This window comes from Aptenodytes patagonicus, chromosome 15 (assembly GCF_965638725.1).
Source record: "Aptenodytes patagonicus chromosome 15, bAptPat1.pri.cur, whole genome shotgun sequence".
Classification (NCBI taxonomy): Eukaryota; Metazoa; Chordata; class Aves; order Sphenisciformes; family Spheniscidae; genus Aptenodytes; species Aptenodytes patagonicus.
In genome coordinates this window covers 15,478,764-15,504,774 of record NC_134963.1, presented here as the reverse complement: position 1 = coordinate 15,504,774, position 26,011 = coordinate 15,478,764, and the positions used below count along the sequence as shown (strand labels likewise).

Sequence of the window (26,011 nt, the reverse complement as noted above, 5' to 3'; positions counted from 1 at the left end):
AAGCCAAGTAAGTGTTTACTCATGCATTCTAATAAGAGTGATGAATGTTTCACACAATAGAAACATTTCTAAAAGCAACTCGCCTTTCCCTGGCTGATGAGTCTCTCGAACAAAGTACGGTTTCATCAATATTCTGACTATGAGGAGAAAACGTCTTTTTCTAGTAAATTCAAACATTCATCATCAAAGAACGCTGCTGCACGTCAGCCAGGGCTGCGCTCAGACAAACCGGGCACGGACTAAAGGGTTTTGAGGAAGATTATACGGCGATCCGGAAAAAGCCATGGTGAAACACTGAGGACTGGCCCCTGTTTCCAGCCAGCCTGGATCAGGCCCTCTCTTCAGGCAACAGAGCCAAAGCCCCCCTCCTGCACTGTCAGCTAAGGTGGTCTCACAGACCAGAGAGCTACCCTGCTTCTTCCAAAACCGCTCGACAGTCGCGCTCCTCAAAGCCAGGCAGATGGGCCAGACCCAGGGCACGGCCACCTGCCTGCGGTCCTGCGAGCCAAAACGCCTCCCTAAATCGCATCCAGAGAGTCAGAACCGACTACGACCACGAGGCTACGGCGACAACGGAGCTGGGCTGCGATCGGACCCCAGTCACTCCTTTTCCAAAGACGTTATCTTTACACGCATAAACTGGAGATGAGCTAGACGACTCGTTAATCGAGCAGCAGTACATGTTGCGCATACACAGGGACAAATTACTTCCTCTCCTGCAAGAACGTCCCCACTTCTGAACCTCGGGCTGCTCCCTCTATCCCAGGAGTCCCTTTGCTGTGGGCTGCTGCAAGCTGTCCAAGGCTGCATGCTCCAGACTGGAAAACAGCGTGCTCTTAAATAAATCCTCAGCAAAACACACTGACTCTGGGTCCAGAGCAGAATTCAGCCGAGGAACGAGGGGAACTTAGTGACCACTGACTTCTTCCTCTGTCTAGTGAGGCCAAACACCCAAGATCAAACCCAAGATAAAGGGAGAAGTCAGGAAGAGCTCTTTAACACTGCAATAACATTTACGTGGCAAGCTGTAGCACTCAAAATAAAGCAGTTATCACGGTGACAAGTATTCTGGGGAAGCAGCGGAGCTGTGAGTCCCATGGTTGGTTTGCCTCTGGCTACAACGGCAAGAGCAGGGAGGAGATCCAAAAAAGCACGGGCTCGGGGAATTCACCTGCTCCAGTAGTAAGCCACACTTGAGCAGGCGCTGCAGCTCATAAGCCGAGCACTTGCTAAAAAGTCCTGGAAAGAGAAAGCAAAAAATCTGTCCAACGTCTTAAGGTAGCCAGGAACCAGCAGCACCGAGAAGGCAATACTGCTAGTGTAGTCCCCTCACTTCCCAAGTTTTAACAACCCTCCCTGCCTTCCCCTTCCTCGGGAAGCAGGTATATCGCAAAGCGCCTCGCTTCCCAAGAGCGACGTGAACCCGCCGCCAGTGTCAGCAGGAGAATCCCCCCGTGCCTACCTTGGCTTGGACGGCGTAAGAGGCCAGCAGGACAGAAGCTTCAGGAGGACAGTAGATCTTCTCATCCAAAATCTGCTTCTTCACCTGCACGTAGCAGTAAAGGACACGCAACACACATTTAGTGGAGCGGTGCAAAGCATGACTGTCACAGCAGATGGCTGCAGTTTGTTTTAACTCGAGCTGTCAACCACACAGTTAACAGTTATTTTCCTAACACTAATTACAATTCAGGCCCAGGAAGTCTCTGGTGGCTCGGAAAGGAAGGGCTCAGGCTTTCACAGGCCACCTTTTTTAGACAGGTTTGGGAGAAGAGCTAAATTTATACGTGAAAAATGACAGAACCTATACCCCATGGCTAAAGGAAAGGGGGTGGAAAAAAAGAGTCTTGCGTGTAAACACGGAGATGAAACCTCTTAAGGCATAAGCTATGGATTGATAGGACATCTACACACACCACTAAATTAAAAAAGGAGCTTGCAGCCGAGTCTCTGAGCACACAGAGGTTTTGCTCTGGGATATTCAGGCCTCATTATGAGTCAGTGCTCACCCGCGCTCGAGCCTAATTCCCTCCAATCCCACCGACAGCAAGGAGAGCTGCGGGTCAGCCCCGTGGCAGTGCTTTTCGCAGCAGGCAAAGCCCTGCGCACACTCCCAGGAGAGCCAACGCGCAGTTCCCAAAAGCCACGGCTTTACGTTTCCTGGCTTCTGTGCATTAAAAAATTAAACCTGTCATGTTCGATATTTTTTGACTTTGCACACTTAATTTTCCTGAATAAAGGTAGAAAAAAAACCCATACTATTTCCCGGGAGACTTAAATGGATTGTTTCAGAGACGCAGTAACATCAATTTGAATTTATAACATGCTGAGTCCTCCAAGTTGGTTACAACATAATCACAGAAGATACTCTCCTGCGTTACGATAAAAACAGGAGAGTTTGCAAGCTTACGTGTGCTCCCATTTCCCATACGCGTTACAGGAGCCCAGGCTCCTCTCGTCATCAGAAATCCTAGTAGAAAAGTCACAGTCTGCATTTATAAATGCAGCTTTAACTGCTTTTCCTCTCCGATTTTGCTTTTCAAAGATGCCAACGGCATTCTTCCTCATCAAGGATAAAGCTCATGGCAAACCGGACATTTAAAAATAGCCCTGCGGAGACACTAGTGCACGAGACAGCCCTTGGAAATTAACAGCAGTCCTTTGCACTTAGAAGTCCTTTAGCTCTGAAGAGCAAAGATGAACTTTGGAAGAGTGAGGAGTACCGGGAAGCTGGTGAGCTCACTTTGGTATCCATTCGAAAGAGCGGGGCACACTGGAGTCTACAGTGGTATTTCCAAGAACATCCAAATCCAGGTTGCCTCTACTTTGGTGTAACAAACACAAGAATGAGTGGGGTTTTTTATTTTTATGACTTACTTATTTCAGAAACTTCAAATTAACAGCCACAGAGCAGCTGAAACATCCCAATCAGTACCTAGGGGTCTGACTAGGACTACTCCACTCCCTGTAACCGTAGTTGACACAACCCTTTCTAGGACATAGTTTCAGAAAATTGATCTTGTCTGAAAGAGAGCTCCTGCGACAGAAGCTCTTCGTTACCAGCCACGCAGCACTGCTACAGCAACATCAGCTGAGCCGATTTCTCAGGACACAAAGTTTTGTAGCGTACTTTAAGTAAAAAAGAAAAAAGCCTGCAGATGCGTTCACCGCAGCTTCCAAACGCTTAACATAAGGGCACGAGTTACTGGGGCAGGTGGGACGGGTAGGTTTGCCCTTCTCCTCTGCTTTTGCCATCGGTCTCTGACAGAGCTGTGCTTCTGGGATTTTCTTCTGCTCCAGTAACTTGAAGGCTGTTTTGCGAAGAGCTGAACCTTGCTGTACAGCCTGAACACGGAACAGGTCGGCTGCATTCTGTTCTTGACGATGAAATTCCCCTGCTCCACATAACGATGCTATCATGTACAAAGGCAGTCGCCATCCCTCAGCACAATGGATATCCACGCCCTGCGGAGAGGTGGACTCCAAGGCTGCGTGTGTCATTCAAGCCCACATCTGACAGATTCATTTCCCCTAGCTACCATACGCTAATATTACAAATCACCTAATCATTCCTGACAGCCAGCTTACGAGGTCTGCAAGTCTGGGCTGTCTGTGACTGCTTCATCCAGACAAACCATCTTTGACCTATTTTAAGAAGTTTTTGTTGTTGAAGACAACTCCCTTCGGAGAGGTGTGAACGTAACGATGAGGACCCACACTCTGCTGACCAACTTTCTGACCCTAGAACCTTCTGGCACTTTTGCTCATCCTGGCTCCTTCTCCCTCGGGCTGGAAAGCGGTGTACTGACACGGCTCCTACCTGCAGGAAGAACAGGTGCTGTGTGATTTCCTGGACCAGTTCCTCCTCTGCGTTCTCAGGATAAAATTTGGCCAGGAAGTGAAAGGTGACGGGCTCCTCTGTTGGAACGTCGTGATCCAGAACCTGTAGGATACAAGAGCCGTTCAGCTACTCTTTCCAGCTTCTTCAGCGCTCTGCCTCTCGGAGCCAAGACACAGCTCCCTTCTGTTCAGATCGGCACATCTTTTGTCAAGCACTTTAGACATCTAGAACAGACGAACCAACCTAAGTAGTTCAGAAACCATAGTCAAAAAAAGAAAAACAAACAAACATTTCTGACACTCCTAACGATGCAAGAAAACAAACAAGGCAGAAACAAACAGCATGCAAAATGAGACAGCAAAGGTTGATCCTGATCTGCTGTGCGCACGTTGCCTGCTCCGAACCTCGCGGAGCGATGCTACATCCTGCTACGCCACCATCCGACTTTCTCGTCGTTTCCCTGCAACGCCTCCTCTTGTATTTCAGTGTTGTTCCTTGCTACCCTGCTATTGTGCTGGCACTGTCCAGTTCAGGTTCACGTTAGTTTAAAACCTTGGCATGTCGTATGAGACACCCAGACCTCCCTCTCAGTCTCGATTACCATCTGGTTTTAGCGTAACATCCTTTGGATGCAAACAGAACTCTCTCTATCGCTTCTCTAACCCACCCCTCAGCAACCTGGAGGCTCACCTATTTGGGAAGCGTTCCCTCCCTTACCTCCATCTCCTTTTCACTCCTCTGGTTTTCCTCCTCCCTAGCTCTTTGTACATCTCAACAACAAAAGAAGCCAAGATGCAACTTCACTTTTCCGCTAAAGGTTTTGTCGCTCAGGGGCACAGAATAGAGACTTTTAGGTTTCATTTACATTACAGTCACCCCGAAGTCCTGCATCCCAGTACGGCTGTCTCCCAAAATGCCTCAAGGGGATGCAGCGTGCACGGTCTGAGGCTTCCACAGCTCAGAAGGAGCTGGGGTGGGGTATCTCTGCCAACTCTTCCCGGTTTGACTTACAGATGCCGTGGGTGTGAGATTTAAATGCACTTCACTTCAATACCACACATAACACAGCCTCGGGCATACAAAGAAAGAGGAAAGTGCATCCTCCCTTGTCATCCCAGATGACGTCTCAAGGGAAATTTGGTTCCAACCTTCTTGTCCATTTTGAGCCAAGCCACCGTATCCTTGATAGTGTATTGAAGTCCGAAGAACCAGGTTTCTCGGAGTCCTAGCGTCCTGCATACTAGATCGAACAGGTCCTTCCCCTTCCACTTCACCTGCAGGAAAGCAAACAGGAAGCAGGGTTATAAAGACGGGTTTCAGAACTTCATCTCCCTTCAACCAAACGCATCCTTTTTTCACCTCACAACGCCTTTGCGAGCGTGGAGAAGGCATCTGGTACGGATAAGGAAACATCCTAACGAAGCATACTTTATATCCTTCCATCTGATGTCATCTGCCGATCACCAACTCCTCCCTCACTAGGAAACTGAGAGGTGATGGTTTTTTTTCCACCCCTGCAAACAACACTGTAAATAAAGCCCCCCTGTTTCTTCCTCTGGCAACCCACCGACATTCAACAGAGGAACTGAAGGGTCCGTTGAGGTTCCTTTTGAGCCATGCACTGCCACGAGCAGCCCGGCTCCAGCAAGAAATAAAAACCACTCTTAACTGCCCCTCAGTGGCTTTAATGTCTCTACCTACAGCCCCAGGAAGCTCTGCGCCAGCTCCAGTACCGGCAACAGGCTTTCATAGACAAGGGCGCAATGCGCTCCCGAAAATGAGAAGTGAAACGATCGATGTGCAAAGCGCGTTCATCCAGAGCCACCGACCCTGCACAGGTGAAAGGGAAAAAGAGCTCAGGAAAAAAAAAAAAAAAATAATCACCGAAGTCAGGGGTTCTCTCGGAGCCCGTTTTTATAGAGTCAAACTGCATTTTCTGCTGAAAATGTTGGGACAAAAGCAGCTCAGGAGCAGAGAAAATTGGTCCTGCTCAAAGACCGTGTCCTTCGAGCAATCTTGCAGCTGCATCTATGTTGTTACTGAAGTTTGCTCATAAAAACAGAAGGCGTTGGGAGGCAGAAAGGTGAAGAGGGACATAAAACAGATGAATCTAATATGCCAAAGCCACTTTGGTCTTCCATCTGCACGGTGGAAACAATTGCTGGACCGAGACATATGGCCATTACTCTAAAGCCCTAGGGCGAAAGAATCTCGGCACATTCTCTTGTCACGACAACTCAATCTTGGTGCCACCTGGACAGCATCAATATTAACGCGCAGGCATGGCAGGGACTGCTGGTGCGGGTGATGCGCCGCTCCTGCTGTCACCCACTGCCGCCTTGTGGGCAAAGCCGTTGAGGACGAGCTTATTGCCATTCTGCCGGCTTTGATTAAATGAGTATATCGCTATTTTCTCCCCTTCCCAGGGCACACACGCGCGTGCTGACAGCCCCAGAATAGAATAAAGCCGACGCTACCCTCCAAAAAACAACACCCCAGGACGGCTCGTCACAGCCTCTCCGCAATTCGTATCGAGCGCTGTCAACACCTCGAGGTCAAAAACACCAGGAGAAGCAAGTTTTGCAATTATAAAACCCTAATTTCACACATTTAGCTAGCCTCCAGTCCCCATGATGAGCTCCAGCTCAGCACAGGATGGCTCACATTGCGGAAGATCTTTTCCTGACTATTATTTTAAGAGGGAGGTTAATTCGAGGGTTCAGACAAAACAGAGCGAGACACATTTAAACAGCTATTTTGCACCATTTCTGTAGGCACATAAAAACAGGCTGCCATCAAAGGGCTATTTCTTAACTAGAATTAAACTGCTTTGCATAAAACGTTACCGTCTTTTTTTTTTCTTTCTGCAAAGACCACATTTCAGCCTATTGCTTTAGAGGAGCGACGGGTGCCTGCGCGCACACAGCCCCGCGCCAAACCCTTCCCAGGACAGGCTCCTGCGTGCTGCTGACGGGAGCGTCTCCTCCCCAGACATCGCTCCGCATCCCACGGGATCGGCGTTTTGAACAACCCCAGACCAACCCCACCGAGTCCCGTCCCATCCCGTCCCCCCCAGGCTGGGATTTCCGTCGGCTACGGCCCCCCACCAAACCGCCCCTGCAGAGTTTCACGCAGGCACCCAAACCTTATTCACCACACTGCACCAGCTCTCCTCCCTAAAAGCAAGCCGGCAGTGAGATTCCAAGACCAGCAGCGAGCATTAAAGCAAGAGCTTTGTGTGTTTTCCCCCCGCCCCGCAATTTTAATTTGGTGACAGGAATATTTTAAGCGATTGCTTCTGCTGCTAGATTTTACACCGCCGCTCCGTCATTGCACGCATACGTTATGGCAGAAATATATATTTAACATTCCTGCCTGCACAGTGCTAAAGTCTCCAACCGTAACATCGCACAGGCATCCTCCCCGACTGCGTTGAATTAGCTTCATTAAATATATAAATGGAACAGCAGCCACGTTTATTTCAACATACATGATTTCACTCCACACCTCGGTACTTAAAATAACAATCTGCATTCAAGTGGCGTCTTTTGACAGCTGAACTCCAACTGTTTTACAGACGTTCAGGACCTCAGCCCTCCTCACCCTTCCTTGATAGGCCTCGTATCATTAACTGCCACATTTCCCGGCCATAGAACACAAAAAAAGACACCCCCCAGGCACGGGGAGATGGAGAGAGCTGCTGTCCAAGGCTGGGCAGAGCGCCCGGGGGAGAGCCAGGACGGGCTGGCAGTTCCCCATCCCGTCCTCCGCCCTCACGCCATTCCCCTCCTCTGCACTAAAGCGACACCTGAAGCACAAAGTCAATTCTGCAAGCCATTACGAGCTCCTGAAAACAAAACAAAGAGGCTTAAAGGAGAAAAATCCCCTCTTCGGCCACACGCCAGAGCGGCTGGCGCGATGCTATAATAAAGCCCAATCTCCCAATAAAAAGCTGCATCGCGACAACCTTAACCCGACCCGCAGGACGGAGCCGATGCGACCGCGTCGCTTCAGCATCCTCCATCAGCTGCAGGCGTCACCGCTTGCATTTGCAGCTTTGCTTTCTCCCATTAGCAGGACGGCAACACGGGTTGTTAGATCTATTCGGCGAGTCGCTGAAGGAATACATGGACGAACTGCTTTACAAACAGGGTAAGCGCTGCAAGGCTGTTATTCTGCAGAGCTGGAATTTATGTTCTTTACTAAGTACAGAGTGCTTACCATTTATCAGCAGAGCTTTTTAAGTAAACAGCACTAAACACTTAAAACTCAGCAGCCAGTGGCTAGAATAGAGTACTTCCAGTACGGATTATTGGCATCATCTTTTTCTCCAGTGGAGACATCGCATCTGGCATTTATTAACAGGGTTTGCGTTATTTATTAACCTGCACCAAGAGTCATTTCCAACTAGCAGGCAACTGGACAATTTATTTCGGCGCACAGCCTTTCTGTCAAGTTTCACAACTGCTCCTTAGCTAACGAGTCGATAAACCAGCCGCCAAAACGAGCAGAAGGGTTATGAGATCCCCTCGTCACGGGGTGACAAGGAGGGAGGCCGAGTGCTACAAAAAATGGGCACAAGAGGGTGCAAGCCTCCTGCGCGGAGAGGGTTGAGCAGGGGGTCTACAGAGAAATGCGATTCCCAAAACCCACTGGCATAGGCTGATGCTTTTCTTCCGACGATGTCGAATTGAATTTACGCCAGCCACGTGGAAAAGGGGGGGGGGAAGGACATTTTTCAACCGTTTAAGATTAAGGTTCCTCACGTGAGAGGCTCTCCTCGGGCAACAGGGAGGTGCCCAAACTCCAGGGGACAGAACCCGGCTCTGTCTGGGGACGGTGGACGGAGATCTCGCCTCCTTGTCGTCACAAACGCAAAGCACCGGAGCTTCAGCCATCCCTGGGGTCAGGCTGGGGAATAAAGGCACAAACAAGTGACTGGAGGACATTAAGGCAGCGCTCACCAGCTTAGCCCGGGCACGCTGCCTCCCAGAGCAAACCCACCACAACAGTCCCTCCGTACCCCCCACAACGCAACCGCTTTGCGGGAGGCACGGGACTGGGTTAAAGCATGACCTTGAAGAAATTACTAACATCTAGAAAATATTTTACTGCACCAATTCCCCCTTAAAATAACGCAGAAAATGGCTTTTCACCTTAGCAGATCATTTCAGTAACTGTTAGTTCCGTGCCAAAGACGCGAAGATAGCGCAGAGCCCCTGCTGTGATGGCGTGACAGTCTAAAAGACCGCGCAGAAAAGGGGACCGAGCCCCAGAAGCAATGCTCAGCTTCCACCGCGCGACGTTATTTCCATTTAGAAGCAAGCTTGAGTAAGAGGATGCGACACCTCTGCACTGAAACAGGGAGGGAGATGGCAGAAGGGAGAGGGCAAGGGCTGAGCAGGGCATCCCTCCACCGACCACCTGGGAAACAATAAATGGGTAGGCTGTATCTGTTCCTCATCCCACCAGGAGGTGCCCCAACAAACCACCCACAACAGTTTACAACTGAAACGGAGATAACTTTGAGACTGCAGATCACATTTATTTCTCCTTCTGGACTTGAACGATAACAGGAGTGCCACAGACAACCATTTATTTGGATTTAAAGCCCATTTGGAGCAAACGGGGAATCAAATATGCAATATTCTTCCTTTTTTTTTTTTTTTTTTTAAATAAAGTGATGTCAAATACTTTCAATTGCCACTTACTGAGCCACAAGACAGGGCTGTAAAAGTTATTTTTATTTACTAATGCTACACGACAACTCGATAATGAGCTTTTAATTAAAATCTATTTCCGTTAACCACCGAGGAGGCCAAAAACTCGCCCAGGCGTAACAACGCAGATGGTGCAGCCAAGCACATTTCGTGGTGCCTGCCCGAGACAGAGCGGGGTACACAGGAGAACAACCTGCTGCGGCTCTGGCCAGTCGGCACCGAAGTGAGTGGGAGAGGCGGAGGGGACAACCACCGATGACGTCCCAAAGCCTCACCTCACCCATAAGCTGGGGACGCGCAATTTAAAGAGTCAAAGGGTCAAGCAGCAGCTCGACGCAGGGGAAGAAGCTCCCAGAGGCCGAGAGAAGGATCTTGTTCCCGCAGGGACCTCTGGCCTTCCCGTGCCAAGGACGCACAGAGATACGACGTTAGACGGAGCTGCCTCCGTGCTGCTGTCGCGCGCTCTGCGGCACAGCACGCTCCTCCCCGCCCCAGCAAAGGCCACGCAGGGCAGCGATCCCGGAGCCAAACCTTCCCTCTGCGTGGGAGCCGACTGCCGACGGACACGGGGTATTTCAGCGCAAGCCTGACCTGCTCTGATGATCTTTTGCACGCTGGTGCACTCTGAAAACAAACAGCTTGCCCCAGGGAAAGCCAAGCTGGGCTTTAAGAAGCCAGTGTTGTGAATCTTAGGAGAGAGGGTTAGCCTTGCCCCGGCAACGGCAAGTTTACCTCTGAATGAAGGCAGGCTAAACCACGTACGCTGTCAAATGCCTCCCTTCCAATCTTAAGGGCTGTTTGATTTTCTAACGAAGCGCTGCCTCCCAGCTTCACGGAGATTGTTTCCAGGGCTGCTTCCCTGTTCAAGTACTTTTAATTTCAAAACCCACCTCCTTGAAAGCCACTGCCTGTACAGAGGAAACAACAAAAAAAAGAGGTATTAAATGGCATCAAAACTAGACTACATACACCAAAAGAGAAAGATGTCCCAAACGCCTTCCCGCCTTCCCCTTTGCATCAACACACCTCCTCTGGATTAACCACAGAGACTGAGGATTGACAGCGGTTTGGAACCATCTTTGGAGGGAACCAGCTAACAGGGAGTTTCATAACCGGCTTAGAAGAGGCTGCAATGGGACACAGGGGATCCAGAGAGTGTTTCAGACGCAGGGTGCAGGCAGAGAGAAGCCAAAGAGGATCTGTGCTCATAAGAAGTCTCATGTGACTTGCGCACAGCTTAAGGGAACGCAGAGCTGAACCGCACCAAGCAAGACACCTCTGAAAAATTAACTCCCAAATGACACCGGTGTGAATCAGCAGAATTTCTGACTTTTTTTGGCATAAACCCCTCCAAGCCATGAAGTGAGAAAACAGCCCTTACCTGCCGCGTCTCGTGTTTAAAGAGAGATCAGCAGCAACCAAACAGCACAAGCTCCTGAGCGCTCGCAGAGAGCCGACGCAGGATCGGGGCAGATGGGCGCGCTGAGGAACCGGAACATTGACTTGGGAGCTGGTATCCCAACAATTTACTGAAGATCATTTCGTAGCTGAGGGGGATTATTTCTCTCAGCTTTTTAAAATAGCTGTTACTGCCCAGAGATTCGTCTTTTCCAGTTAACTTTCTGTCTGCTTGCAGAAGCTTAGCAGCATCGAGGGAGGTCACTGCCCCTACTAGCATCACTGAGCTGCTGCTAAACATTTAACCGGCGATGGAAGGATCTTTATAAAACCCCTTCCAAGTATTTGGCAACAGAGAAGGAAGCTGGGGGCACTCCGCTCCCTCGTTTCCTTCTCTTGCCTTTTTATTTTGGTGCAGTGACTGGACAGAGCTCAACAAAACTCAACCCCGATTTACCGTGCCAGCTCTTACTCAGAAAAACTTATTTGGCCCCAGATTTTCACTGCCAAGTCTTCGCTTGCTCCTGTTTCAGAGGATGAGCTTTCGCAGCTCGGCTACGTAACTCCCTACGGCTGTTAACAGAGAGACTAACGCTTGGCCGCACGCTGCTGAAATCGGGTCTCGTCTACTTGCAAGCGAACAGAAAAGCTTTACAACCAACCTCATCCAACTGGCCCTGCACCGAGTGGGGCACTGGGCTAAAAAGATCCCTTCCAACCAAGATTATTCTCTGGACAGAGAGGAACAGCTTAAGCATCGAAGCAGGAACAGGCTGCACGTTTAGACCAGCAAATACATCAATCCAAACTTGCCTCTTCTTGCTGCTCGAACACTTAAGCTGTTTCTCTCGGTTGGCCGTAAAGCTTTTCCATTCATTTTTAACCTAAGACCCACAGAAGCTGCTGCCGTCAAAGGATTAAGGTTGGGAAGCAGCTGGGCGGCTAGCTGCTCCTCGGCGGAGTAACCATCCCTACAGGAGTTTCAGGCCCAAGATCACAGGCACGATGGAAAGGGCTAAAGAAAAAACACACCCTGCAGAAAAGGTGCTGTGGCTCCGGGGACGGAGAGCCACAGACCCGACGGACCACTGCAAGAGGAGGAAATGGGCGAAGCCATGCACGAGACCAAAAGAAAGACTGATAGGTCCTCCCATCGACCAGGAACTTGGTTCTTGGAGGAAAAAAAAACCGCACATCGCACTGCGTGAGACCAACCCGACAGCAGCCGTGCCACACCACGGCCACCCTGCCGGAGGGACAGGATGAACGATGCCTCGGAAGACGTGGACTCAAAAATACCGCGGGGTTTTAAGATGTTATGCCAGAGATAACGGATAACCGACCACCTCATCTAGAGAGGCACCACCAAAAAATCACGTTACCTTTGCCACGTTGACTGGGTAATTAATTAATTGATAGCGTCTTGAGGAAGGACAGACATTTGCACAGCTCTTAAAACCCCTGTGTTAACCCAATGCCTAGCTGCCCCACCTTCCCGCGAACGCCCTCAACGTAATCTGGGTCGCGGCCACCATCAGCAATGGCAGCAAGTTGCACCATGGGGGTAGCAACAACAGAGGAAACCATCGGCCACGGCAGCCTCCCGGCACCGCGCTCTGAACTGACATCGGGCCGATAGTGCAAACGCCACAGCCCGGCGAGCTCTGCTTGGCGCTACCGCCCCTTAAAATAGCTTCCTGAGCCGTTACTCAAGCTGCGCACTGCCTATCGCGGCGTTAATCGCAGGAGAACATCAACATTAAATGCCTTTCAGCAAGGTTTCTCTTGCGCTGCTCTCCAAGCACAGAAAGCTGAGGGGCCGCGTGGGCTATTTGAGGGCGTTCGCGGGAAGGTGGGGCAGCTAGGCATTGGTTTAACACAGGGGTTTTAAGAGCTGGGCAAACGTCTATCCTTCCTCAAGATGCCATCAATTAATTAGGTACCAGGCTCAAACAGCCACGATGGAAGTAACAAAAAGGAAGACGCTCACTTTGTGCCTTCAAGATTTCCCCAAACAAATTACAAGTCTTTAAAGTAAAATCCCAACTGTGATTATTAAGCTTCTTTGCCGTGTTAGGAAGATTAAGATTTCATTTCTAGGAATTGTTTTAGATTTAGGTTCAATTTAGAGACATCATTTGCAGAGTAAACAGATGCAAAGCAGGTTTAATCTCTTAAAATACACAGCTGGGAATTGCTACGGGGCAGACCGAAAAATGAACGCAGAAAACCAAGGGTCCCCCCCGGCTGCGGCGGTGTTGGTGGGGGCAGAAGAAGAGGGACTGCTGGGACAGGAGCCGGGGCTCTACAGTTTGCACCGAGCGACCTTCAGTCCAGCCCCGAGAGCCAGCCATCAAGCCAGAGCGGGTTACGGATTCAGACCTCTCAGCCGCTCCGCACGCCCTCCTCGAGGGCCGGGGCGGACCTCGCTAGCCCCAGCCGCCCGCCGCACTGCCCCGGCCGGTCACTGCCAGGCCTTACACCCCACGGCCTCCACCGTTTCCAGCTGCCTGGCCAGCCTCGAGGTCTCGGGCCTCCGCCGTCGCTGCCTCGAGCGAGGACGTCACCTCTGTCCTGCACGGCGGGGCTGGGAAGTCTAACTCGTGACAACACAGAGCACGCCTCGAGAGCTCTGGAATAAAGTTTAAAGAAAAAAAAAAAAACCATCAGTTATATTAATCCCACGCAGAAAAGCTGCTACAGCAAAGCGCTGATCGCTCAAAACGTGTTTACCAGCACCGCGATCAATACCCGTCCGGGAAGCCACCGGTTAAGCTGTGCTGAAGACCAGCACACGTAGCGTCAGCCTCCCCAGAATGGCCACGCACACCCCGGACCGCTCACCGGCCCGGCATCCAGCTTCTGGAGAAGGAAAAGGGGGGAGAAAGCAACACGGTAATGCTCGGAGCAAGGCTGGGAGCGCAGAGGAAGGGCACGGAGACGAGCGGCGGCGATTTGCAGTGGGGCGGGGGGAGGACAGGGGCTTCTGGAAGCGAATGGGGCCGAGAGCATGACAAGATGGCACGGCAGGACGACAGAAATCAGCCTGCTCTGCCCGGATCGCAGCCTCTCCTCCCCGGGGACCTGCAGCCCCGACACGCAGAGGACGCAGGAGGGAGCAGGAATTTCCCACTGCCCCCTCCTGCTCCGAAGGCCCACCTTGCAGCTCCCGAGGCTCAAGCAAACCGCACTCCTTGGGACGGCTGCCGAGCAGGCAGGGCTCCCTGGCGAGGCCGTTCGGACGGGCAACCCGGGGTGAAGCCGAGGCGTCGGCACGGATTAGGCAGCAAAACATTCCTGCGCTCCTTCCTCCGCCTGCTCGGCTGCTATTTATCGAGGGGTTTGAAGCCCAAGGCAGGGAGCGGGCTCCAGCACACCAGGTACGCAACAAAACCCAACCAGAGGTACAACCCCGGGACTACCGGCCTGGCAGAGGAACTGCTGAACCCCCAGCTCCTTCCCTTGGTGGACCCAGGAGGTGCCTGTGGCCAGAGAAGCAGCAAGAGCAGAAAGGGAGGGGACGAGCACAGGCAGGAGAGGCCAAGAGGCAGCGGCGGTTCCCCCTGCCCGGCTCGGCAAGGAGAGAAGTGCCCCCAGGCGCGGGCTACCGACGAGACCTCCGACAAGCCACAGCTCTCCGTCCCCATCAGCGCAAGGTAGCATTCACGGGCCGTAAAAACACATCTCAAGAGCCCCCCAAACAGCAGGACAGGAAGATTCCCACTGCACCTCCCCTAAAGAGCGTTTGTGCAGCAGAGGTTTCACCCTCCGCAGCCTCCTGCTCAGGTCAGCGGTCCTCCATCCCCCCTGAAGCAGCCCACCGCATCAGTGCGTGCGGATACTCGGGCAAACATAGCGCCGCTCGCTCCTCTCCCATCTCGCCCCTCCAGGGCCTCCTTCGGAGAGGGGCCGGATCCCTTCAGGGAGGAGCACGGTCCTCCCCAGACCATCGACTCTCCCGCCCCTTTGACTTTCAGGCGAGGCAGCCGAGACCACCGCGGGCGCAAGCTCTGCTCCCGGCTCCAGGTCTCACCGTGGGCCGTCGCGGCGAGGACCAAGCCAAGCCCTTCCCTGGGCCACCTTCCCACCCCCTCCCTCACGTCAGCCCCAGCGGCTTGAGGCGGCAGGGTGTGTCCGATCCGTCTGCAACGTCAGGCGTTGGGCTTGGTGCCTTTCTGCAGAGTCAGCGAGCCAAGGAGGTTCCCCCGTACAACTACGAGACAGAGACGGGGGCAGAGACCCGGCCAGGGAGCTGGACTGCTTGAATAAAGCTCGAATAAAACTCACACCTCAAGCTGGGCTGCCCTGCGCTTGACTAAAACGCACCTCGCCCGCGCTAAGCGTGGCGTGAGACGGCCCCATCACCCACCCGCACCCAACTATTTCCCCTTCCCTCCGCTTGAGCGCTCTGCGCTGAAGGACAACGCCTGAATTCTCCCGTGCGCCGGCTCCGTCAAGACACGGGAGACCCGAGCAGGACAATACACGCAGCTCGTGAGCTCCTTCCCGCGCTTCCAGAAGAGCTGGAGAAATCTATCTGCAGCGACAAGGTTTTTTTTTTTTTTGGGGGGGGGGGGGCAGGAACCTCCCCGGAAAGTCATCTGAAGACGCACAAGTTGCACGGTCAAATCCCACCCGAGAGCGTTGCCTTATCGCTGCGCAAACACCCTAACTCCAACATGGAACGACAAGCGGCCGCACCATTAAAAAAAAAAAAGAATTATTTACTTTCCATCGTACGTTATTACTGGCAGCCCGGGAGAAACATGCAGGAACGGAGCCAGGACACTTAAAACTCTCCTGGCAGCACAACGGTGGGAAGCTCGCAGGACTACTGTCTAAAATAAGTCCTTAATCCCTGGGAAAGGCAGAAAGTTCTTCAGAGCTGACAACAGATTTCAAGAGCAAGAAAAATTTATGGCGACAAATACCCCTCGGCTTACGGGCACTGGAATTCCACCGGGATTTGGATCAGCGTAGCGAGACATAAATTACTAAATCAAAAAGCTAAACCGGGTAGAGGTGGCTTTCAACGCTCGCGCGTCCCGTCCCTCTAGACGGGCTGAGGACGCAGCAACAACGAACCAGCCCCCCGGGGCCCGACAGCGACCGCCCCGGGGAGAACGTCCCAGAATTACCAAGGGCCCCAAAAAGGAAAGTTAATCGGAGGGAAAAAAAAGCGGACGCGAGGGGAGCGGGGCGCAGCCCGCCGGGAACACCCCTCTGCCCCGGGGACCGGGCCGGTAGCTCGCGGAGAGGCGGTTGGCGTGCGCTCGCCGGGCGATTTGAGTCGGACCTTGGCGGCGTCGAGCCCGGCCGCCCGGGGTAACGGCGAGGCCTGGCCTCCTCACGACGGCCCCCCCCCCCCGGGGCAGCGGGCGGCTCCGGCCGCGACGGCAAAATAAAGCCGGATTATAGAGAAAAACGAGCCTGAACCGACCAGAATTAAGCGGAATCGCAACCGGGATAAAGCCGAATGGCGGACGCCCGCCGTCCCGCCCGCCCAGCCCCCCGAGGGTCGCTCCGCGGCCGCCTCTCTCCCCCGGGCGGCCGGGGAGCCCGCCCAGCGCGAGGCCCGAGCCCGCCCCTACCCACCCCCGGCGCCCGCTCCCGCTTCGCCGCCGCCCTCCGCGGGGCACCGGGCCGCGGCCCCCCGCTCCCGCCGGCGGCCCGGCCCCGCAGCCGGGCTCTTCGGCCCGCTGCCGGCCCAGGGGAAGCCCCCGGGCGGGCGGGAGGGGCCGCGGAAGCCGGCGGGGGCGCGGGGGAGGGGCGCGGCCCGCCTCGGCGGGGTCCCCCCGGGAGCCCCGTCCCGTCCCGTCCCGTCCCGTCCCGTCCCGCCGCCGCCCCAGCCGTCACCTCGCAGCTGAACTCCATCTCGGCGTCCATGGTGGCGATGCGCACCGTGAAGGTCTTGGGCTGCTTCCTCTTCAGCGAGCTGAAGCTCATGCGGGACGCGATGGCCCCGGCCATGGCGGGGGAGGCGGCTCAGCGCGGCGGCAGCGCCATGGCGGCGGGGAGGGCGCGGGCCCCCGCCGCTCCGGGCCGCGCCGAGCTGCGCCCGCCCCCGCCGCCCCGCCATTGGTCCCGCGCCGGCCTGGTCCCGCCCCCGCCACGGGGGTCGCGCCGTACCGCAGCCAACGGGGAGGCCTGTGACGGAGGAGAGGGAGCGGGAGCGGTCGCGATTGGGGAAAGCGGACGCCGCTCAAGAGGAGAGGGCGGGGCGAAGCGGGCCACCGCCCAGCGCGGTGGGCGGAAGGAGAGGAGTGGGACGGGGCGGTGGCGCCCCCTGGCGGCGGGCGGAGCGGGCGGCACCCGGCGCCGTGACGCGCTCGGGGGCGCCAGGCGCGTGCGTGGGAGGGAGGGGGCGGGCGGGGCGGAGGCGGGCACTAGGACCCGGCAGCGGCCGGACGCCCCGGGACCCCCCCACGCCGCCGGGGCTGGGCTGCCCCACGGTGCCGCGGGGTGTCCGTGATCCGCGGGGCGTCCGTGGGTGCCCCCCCCTGCCGTGGGGCGTCCGCCCTGCCCCGCAGGACGGGCTGTCCCTGGGCGACGCGGGGACAGGGGCTGCTGCCCCCCCCCCCGCGGCAGGTTGCGCTCCCGGGGTCCCGCCGGGACCTTCTGCTCCCGGGGGGGGGGCGGCGGGCGGGGGGTGCCCGGGCGAGGGGACCCCGGAGTTCCCGGGGGGGGACGCGGGCGTTCCCGGGGGGGGACCGGGGCGTCCGGGCTCCTCCCGCCCCGGGCGGGCGCTGCCCAGTTCGGCCCCGGGGCGGGCGGGGACACGGGGCGGGACCGGCACCGGGGAGAGCGGGACGGGACTGGGAGCAGTACCGGAACAGCGGGGCTGGGAGCCGGGGGGGCCGGGACCGGCGCTGGGATAGCGGTACGGGATTGGGATGGGGACCGGGACCAGCGCCGGGTAACGGGAGGGGACTGGGAGCAGAACCAGCGCTGCGGTGATGGAACCGGGACCAGGGGACGGGGACCGGCGCTGGGACGATGGGATGGGGATGGGGACGGGGACCGGCCCTGGGATGGTGGGACGGGGACGGGACGGGACGGGGATGGGGACGGGGATCGGGACGGGACGGGACGGGGACCGACGCTGGGATGCTGGGACGGGGACGGGGATGGGGACGGGGACGAGACGGGGACCGGACGGGGACCGGCGCTGGGATGGTGGGACGGGGACGGGGACGGGGACGGGACGGGACGGGACGGGGACCGGACGGGGACCGACGCTGGGATGGTGGGACGGGGACGGGGACGGGACGGGGATGGGGACGGGACGGGGATGGGGACAGCGATCGGGACGGGACGGGACGGGGACCGACGCTGGGATGGTGGGACGGGGACGGGGATGGGGACGGGGATGAGGATGGGGACGGGACGGGGACCGGACGGGGACCGACGGTGGGATGGTGAGACGGGGACGGGGACGGGGACGGGGACGGGGACGGGGACCGGCGCTGGGACGATGGGACGGAGGCTGGGACCGGCACCAGGGTAAGAGGACGGGGCTGGGCCCCGGGTCAGCGTGGGGATAACGGGACGGGAACCGGGACCAGCGCCGGGTAACGGGACGGCCCTGAACCCCGACAGGAGCAGGCGGGGGAAGGGAGAAGCCCCCCCCCCCCGCCCCGGCATCCAGCCCCCCCCCCCAGCTGACGGTGAGCAGAGCAGCCCCCCCCCCCCGGCCCCCCGGGGGACCCAGGCGCCCGGGGAGCAGCCCCCGCCCCCGCCGGCCCCAGCAGCCCGGGCGCCCCCGCAGCGGGAAGAACGGGGCCTCTGTCCCCGCGGGGACAATGGGGACATTGACGGCCCCCACCCCCCCCCCACCTCCCGCTGTCCCCGCAGGACCCCCATGGCAGACGGCGACGAGCCCCCCCGCCGGGCCCCCGCCCCCGCCGGCACCCGCGGCCCGGGCATCCAGGTGGGCACGGGGGGGTGGGGGGCATTGGGGGGGGGGCAGCTGGGGGGGTCATGGGGGGGTATGGGGACCCAAGGGAGCCCAGGGGTGCCGGGGGGGGGGGGGGCGTGGGGAGCTATGGGGGCCATAGGGGCTGGGGGTGGTATGGGGAGCTAGGAGGGGGCATGGGGGGGCCCAAGGGTGACCAGGAGGGCTGGGGGGGGTCATGGGGAGCTGGGAGGGGGGGCACCATGGGGGCTGGGGGCGTCATGGGGAGCTATGGGGGGGTATGGGGCACCCAAGGGAGCTCAGGGGGGCTGCGGACCCATGGGGAGCTATGGGGGGGCAAGAGGGGTCATGGGGGACCCAAGGGAGCTCGGGGGGGCCGGGGGAGGGGCATGGGGAGCTTGGGGGGGGGGCATGGGGGACAAAGGGACATGGGGGGGTTGCAAACGAGCCCTGGGGAGTCATGTGGGCCGTGGGGTCCATGGGGAGCTATGGGGGACAAGGGGGGGGGCATGGGGGGCCCAGGGGAGCCCTGGGGAGCTGGGGGGCCATCCTGGGGTGTACAGGTGAATTGGGGTAGGGGGGGCTGGCAGGGACCCTGGGTGCCCCCCGGTGGTGGCTGGCAGCCCCGGGGGGGTAAGGGGGGGGGGGTGTCGGAGGGGGCCCCCCCTCGGAGCCCCCGCTCTGGGTGAACCCCCTGCCCAGCCCTGCCGGCCCGTGCCGCGGGTCCACGCCTTCGGGAAGGGGGGGCAGGCGCCGCGCAGGGACCCCCGCGCCCCCCCCGCCATGCGGGGCTGGCTGCACAAGCAGGTGGGGCTGGGGGGGGCAGAGGAGGTTATGGGCTGGGGAGTCCTGGGGGGTGTATGGCTTTTGGGGGGGGTCTGGGGTGGGGGGTGCTGGGGGGGGAGCCTGGAGGGGGGGGGGAGTCCTGAGGGGGGTTATGGGTTTTGGGGGAGCAGAGGGGGTCGGGGGGGTCTGGGGTGCTGGGGGGTGCTGGGGGGGTTATGGGGTTTGGGGGATCAGAGAGAGTTGGGGGGTCTGGGGCAGCACGGGGTGCTGGGGGTTGTTATGGGGTTTGGGGGGTCTGGGGCAGCAGGGGGTCCCGGGGGGGTGATGGGCTGGGGGGGGCTCAGCCCCCGTCCCCCTCCCCCAGGACAGCTCGGGGCTGCGGCTCTGGAAGCGCCGCTGGTTTGTGCTGGTCGATCTCTGCCTCTACTACTACCGGGGTGAGGGGGGCCGGGGGGGGCCGGGGGGGGCTGGGGGGGCAGGACACCCTGGGGGCATGGGGGCCTGGGGGTGAGGGGGGGGCTTGGGTGACCTGGGGTCCCTGGGGTGTTGGGTGTCCCTGGGGTATCCGGGGGTGTTGGGGGGCCCTGAGGGGGGTCAGGGATCCTGAGGAATCGGGGGGTCCCTGGGGTGGTTGGGGATCCCTGGGGGGGGGGGGGTCAGGGATCCCTGGGGGATCAGGGGACCCTGGAGAGGTTGGGGGTCCCTCGGGGGCTCAAGGGGTTCCTGGGGGGGTCTGAGGTCTGGGGGCTCCCAGGGGAGGTTCGGGGGCAGCTGGTGGGACTCAGAGAAGGTCCCCGGCATCCCCCCGATGGTGCTGGGGGTCTCGGGGTGCCGATGGGATCCCTGGGGGTTCCCCCCACCTGAGACCCCTCTGCCCCCCCAGACAGCAGCGAGCAGAGAGTGCGGGGCGGCCTCCCCCTGCCCGGCTACGAGATCCGCGTCCTGCCCCCCGCCCCTCACGCCCCCCGCACCCCCCGATTCCTCTTCACGGTCAGCCCCGGCCGCCTGGGTCCCCGGATCCGGGGGTGCCCTGGGTGGGGGGGACAGGGTCCGGATGCCTGGGTCCCCTCCACCATGGGCCCCCCCATCCCCAGGCCGAGCACCCCGGGATGAGAACGTACTGCCTGGGGGCCGAGACCCCCGAGGAGCTGCACGCTTGGGTCTGCGCCCTGCGCCGGGGCGCATCGCCCCTGCCCGGGTGAGCGGGGCACCGGGGGGCACGGGGGGCACCGGGGGGCCGGGGTCCGTGGGGGGGCACGGGGGGCCTGAGTAGTAGTGGGGGGTTTGGGGGATCCCAGGAGGCAGGAGAAGGTTGGGGGCATTGGGGGGGTCAGAGAGTGTTTGGGGGGGTCTGGGGGGCAGTTAACCCTTTAACCCCTGTTTTCTCTCCCCCCCCCCCCCAGGTCCCCCCGCTCCCTCTCCCTGCAGATGCCCCAGGAACCCCAGAGTGCGGGTCCCCCCTCATCCCCGTTGCCCGCCCGCCCCCCCGGCTGGTGCTCCCTGTGCCCACCGGGTGAGGAGCTGGGGAGCCCCCCCACGCCCCCTCCTCACCGCCCCCCGGTCCCTCCGTTGCCCCCCAGCAAGGTGAGCTTGGGGGGGGGGGGGCACTGGGGAATGACCCCCAACCCAGCCTCCTCCCCCCCATTCCGTGGCATTTAGGGACCGGGAGGGGTGGAGTAGATACCCCGACCCCCAGCCTAACCCCAGGTACCCCCAAGCTGCTCCGACACCCTCTGTCCTGGGGTCCCGCGGGTGCTAGGGTGCTCCCAGGAGCAGCAGCTGAGGGGTCCGGCCAGGGTGGCACCCCCACGCCCCGGGGACCCCCGTGCCCCACCATGGGGGATCCCAGCGATCCCGGTACCCCCCCAGCAGAGTGCCTGGGGGATCCCAAACACCGCAGGGCTGAGCACCCCCGTTCCCCGAGGCAGCGCACCCCATGGGGCAATGGGGCAGGCCTGGGAGGCTATGGGGCAGGAGGGGCAATGGGGCAGGCCGGGGGGCTATGGGGCAGGAGGGGCAATGGGGCAGGAGGGGCAATGGGGCAGGCCTGGGAGGCTATGGGGCAGGAGGGGCAATGGGGCAGGAGGGGCTATGGGGCAGGCCGGGGGGCTATGGGGCAGGAGGGGCTATGGGGCAGGCCGGGGGGCTATGGGGCAGGAGGGGCAATGGGGCAGGCAGGAAGGGCTATGGGGGGAAGCCCTGGGGCATGGTGGAGCAGCGGGCGCCCCGTGCCCTCACCGCCGGCACCGCCACCCCAGGAGGAGGCCCCGGCCCAGGGGGGGCCCTGCGGGATGGAGGACACCCGGGGGGCGCCGCGGGGGCCCCCCGTGGGCGCCGTTGCCGCCACAGCAGGTGGGTCCCGGTCCCGGTCCCGGCCCCGGGTCCCGGCCCCTGCCCCGGGCGCCCCCGCCCGCGGGACCCCCCCCCAACCCCGCCCCATCCTGACCCCGCCTCCCCTAGGGAGGAGCCGGCGGGAGCTCCGCCCCCCCGGAGCAGAGACCAACCAGCAGCTGCCCCCTCTGGCCGGCAGGGGGCCGGATGCAGCGGAGCAAGACACCGCGGCCAATCAGACACTGCTCTCTCCAACTGGCTCTTCTGATTGGCTGCTGACACCTGAGGGCTCAGATGGGGCCCTGCCCTCCCCGGGCACCGCCTCCCCGCCGACAGCCAATGAGGCCTCGCGCTGGCCGCGGGCGGGGGCGAGTGGGCGGGGCTCGGAGCGAGAAGGTGTGGCCGGCCGCGGGGCGCGGCGGCCAATCAGAATCACCCTTCTCCAGGCCAGCTTCTGAGGGAAGGGCGGGGGTTGCCACGCCCCTGGTGGGCGTGGCCGGACAGAGGGGGGAGGAGTTTGCTTAGCCCCGCCCCATCTCCGCTAGGCCCCGCCCCGCTGCGGGGGAAGATGGCGGCGGCGCGGGCGAGCGGGAGCGCGGCGTTGCGGTGGCTGCGGCGGGGCGGCGGCGGCGGGGCCCCCGGCGGAGCGCGGTGAGCGGGGCCGGCCCCGGCCACCCCCGGCCCCGGCCGCTCCCGACCTGGCGTGGCGTGGCGTGGCGTGGCGTGTCCCCCCCGCCCCCCCAATTCCCCGCTCAGACCCCGCGTCCGCCACCCCCCTTCCCCCCACCCCCCCGGTTGCCCTCGGCGGGCCGAGGGCCGCTCCCGACGGGCGGGTCCCGGGCCCTGGCGCGGCGCCGGGCCGGCGGGCGGGGGGGGGGGGTGCCCCGCTGTTAATGCCTCACCAGGCGGGGCAGCCCGGCGGGCAAAGGTCCGACCGGCAGCGCGGCCCCGGGGCGGAGGGGCCCGGCCCCCCCCCCCCCCCCCCGCCCTCCTAGGGGGCACCGGCGAGGCTGGGCCGGTGCCGCGGGTCTGCCCCACCGCGGAGGGGGTCGCCGCCCGCCGGAGCGGCTCCCGGGGTTGGGTGGGGGGGGTGTGATCCCTTGAGGGTGCAGGCGGGCTGGGGGGGGGGGGGCTGCCCCTTGCCTCCCCCCCCCCCCCCCCCCGTGCCCCCTCGGGACCAGCCTGGCGCCCGGGCCGCGGTCGGGGCAGCGTGGGCCCAAAAGCTCCCCGGGAGGCTGGGAAGGGGGGGGCGGGGGGGAGAGCTGCGCCTTCGTTTTTCCCACGTACCCCCGACAAAAACAGGCCGGGCAGCGCCGCGCCTCGGCTCCCTCCCCTGAGATGAACTGAACGAAACCCAGCGAAGCCCCCCGAGATGGACGGTGCCCCCCACCCCGGGAGCTGGACGATGCAGGCAGCTGCCTGCGGAGCCAGGAAGGCGAAGACCGGCAGCGGGGCCTTGGGTTCCCGTTTTGCCCTCCGGGCAGAGCCGCCGGCGTTCCCTGGGGTGTCGGGCGGGCGCTCCCCCCCCCCCCCCCCGCGCTGACCCCCTGTCTCGCAGGGGGTACTCGAGGGACGCCGAGGGCAGCTGGTTCCGCTCCCTCTTTGTGCACAAAGTGGACCCCCGCAAGGATGCCCATTCCAACCTCCTCTCCAAGAAGGAGACCAGCAACCTCTACAAGATCCAGTGTGAGTGGCCCCGGGGGGAGGAAGGGGCTGGGGGTGAGCGCAGAGGGGGTGCGCCCCGCTGTGCTGGCCCCTCCTCACCCGTGGGGACCCCCCCCCACCCCCACCCCCCGGCTGCTCCCGCCCTGGCAGCCCCTCTCTCCTCTCCCTGCAGTTCACAACGTGAAGCCGGAGTGCCTGGATGCCTACAACAGCCTGACGTGAGCCCCGCTGCGTGCCGAGGCTGGGGGGGGGGCTGCCCGGCATCCTGGCGGGGCGTTGGGGTGCCGCTTTGGAGCGAGGGGCTGGGGGGAGGGCTCATACAGAGCTCCTTGAGACCCCGGGCGGGTCTGTTACCCTTCCTTGCCTCAGTTTCCCTCCCTGTGAAATGGGTGCACCCCCCGAAGCTGCTCCGGGTCCTGTTAGGGCAGACCCGTCCGTGTCCAGACCCCTCGTGCTGGGCCGGGGAGGGCAAACGGGGGTCTCGGGAGCATTTTGGGATGGCCGCCCCCCACCCCCAGCCACCTTCCTTGTGGCCCCGCAGAGAGGAGGTGCTGCCCAAGCTCCACTCGGACGCCGACTACCCCTGCGACCTGGTGGGGAACTGGAACACGTGGTACGGCGAGCAGGACCAGGCAGGTGAGGGCAGGTGGGCAGCGGCTCCCGGCGCCTCTGCTGCCGGAGGGGCTAAGAGCGAAGGCCTCGGCTCGCACCGGGGGCCGGCTGTCACACAGGGGGAGAGGGGTGGGAGCTGCTGGGTGGGCTTTTGGGGTGCTGCCCCCCACCCCCCCCTCAGCCCCGTGCTCTCTTTCCCAGTGCACCTCTGGCGCTTCTCGGGCGGGTACCCGGCCCTCATGGACTGCATGAACAAGCTCAAGCAGAATAAGGTACCGCCGGGATTGGGGTGAGCCGCCCGAGCTCTGCCCCCTCGCCTCTGCCTGCCCTCCCCCCCCCCCCAAAACCGCCGGCTGGGGCTCTCCCCAGGAGTACCTGGACTTCCGCAAGGAGAGGAGCCGGATGCTGCTGTCCCGCAGGAACCAGCTGCTCCTGGAGTTCAGCTTCTGGAACGAGCCCCTGCCCCGCCGGGGACCCAACATCTACGAGCTGAGGACCTACAAGCTGAAGGCGAGCGGCTGCGGGGGGCCCAGCCCGCGCCTTGGGGCGGCCTTTGGATCGATATATCCCCGGGGCAGGGGGGGGGTCCTGCCTGGTGTTTTGGGGGGCAGCCCCCCCAAATTCCTCCCTCCTTGGGGAGGAGACCCCGAACAGGGGGAGCAGGCAGGATCTGGCTGCTCACTCTTGTTGTTGTTGTTTTTTCTTTATTTCCAGCCAGGGACCATGATCGAATGGGGCAACAACTGGTAAGCGACTGTTTTCCCGGCACGGAGGGAGCCACGGTGGGGAAAAGGTCCCCCTGGAGCCGGGGGGGGGCCCCTCGAGCAACTCCCCACCCCCCCCCGATGTTGCTCCCGCCGCGTGCCAGGGCTCGGGCCATTAAGTACCGGCAGGAGAACCAGGAGGCGGTCGGCGGGTTCTTCTCCCAGATCGGGGAGCTGTACGTCGTGCATCACCTCTGGGGTAAGCGGGCTCCCCGCCGCCCGCATCACCCCTTGGGTACCCCCAAGCGTGGGGGCCGGGTATGGTGGTGGGGGGGGGGGGGACGACACACGACGACACCCCTGGGTGCCAGCCCCGTCCCCTCCCCGCAGCCTACAAGGACCTGCAGTCCCGGGAAGAGACGAGGAACGCGGCCTGGAGGAAGAGGGGCTGGGATGAGAACGTGTACTACACGGGTGAGCGGGACCCCCCCTGCCTTCACCGGGGGACCCCTGCCTTCACCGGGGGACCCCTGCCCGGGTCGGGACCCCCCCTGCCTTCACCGGGGGACCCCTGCCCGGGCCGGGACCCCCCTGCCTTCACTGGGGGACCCCTGCCGGGGCCGGGACCCCCCTGCCTTCACTGGGGGACCCCTGCACTCACCTCTCTCTCTCTCTCGCTTCCTTTTCCAGTCCCGCTGATCCGCACCATGGAGTCGCGGATAATGATTCCCCTGAAGATCTCGCCCCTGCAGTGAGCGGGGGTCCGCCTCGGGGTGTCTGCCTGCGCCTGGAGGGCCCGGCTCCCGGCCCGCCTCCCTGCCCGCGCCCCGGCCCTGCCGGGGAAGGGCTGGGGGGGGGTCCCTGCTCCCCCACAGCTCCTGGCTCTCCTTCCACCTCGCCCCGTTTTGGGGTGTCCTGCGGGGGATGAGAGCGGGGAGGGGAAGGGCGAGAGCCAGCCCCCCCCCCCCCCCCCCCCCCCAATCCTGCAGCAGGTCCCCGGGTGTGGCAGGGGATGGTGCTGCCCGGGGGGGGGGAGGGA

General features: G+C 60.7%; 2 protein-coding genes across 5 annotated transcripts in view; one reads left to right on the top strand and one right to left on the bottom strand.

Moving 5' to 3' along the window:
- The window catches only part of NF2 (NF2, moesin-ezrin-radixin like (MERLIN) tumor suppressor), a 50,006-nt gene extending 33,027 nt beyond the window's left edge, over window positions 1-16,979 (bottom strand). For all 4 annotated transcript variants that reach the window (XM_076353344.1, XM_076353342.1, XM_076353346.1 and 1 more), the window contains exons 1-4: window positions 16,816-16,979; window positions 4,990-5,115; window positions 3,821-3,943; window positions 1,463-1,546 (exon numbers count right to left, since the gene is read on the bottom strand). In XM_076353344.1, coding sequence (XP_076209459.1) covers window positions 1,463-1,546; window positions 3,821-3,943; window positions 4,990-5,115; window positions 16,816-16,929 — 447 coding nt within the window. In that variant the 5' untranslated portion in view covers window positions 16,930-16,979. The remainder of the gene's footprint in view (window positions 1-1,462; window positions 1,547-3,820; window positions 3,944-4,989; window positions 5,116-16,815) is intronic.
- A 5,580-nt stretch (window positions 16,980-22,559) lies between these two features.
- NIPSNAP1 (nipsnap homolog 1) lies at window positions 22,560-25,925 on the top strand. The gene is made up of 10 exons (XM_076352717.1): window positions 22,560-22,642; window positions 23,550-23,677; window positions 23,829-23,874; window positions 24,198-24,292; window positions 24,470-24,540; window positions 24,638-24,778; window positions 24,983-25,014; window positions 25,137-25,231; window positions 25,363-25,446; window positions 25,663-25,925. Exons 1-10 carry the CDS (start codon window positions 22,560-22,562, stop codon window positions 25,725-25,727), a joined length of 840 nt encoding a protein of 279 aa, XP_076208832.1. The 3' UTR covers window positions 25,728-25,925.
- Window positions 25,926-26,011: the final 86 nt, after the last annotated feature.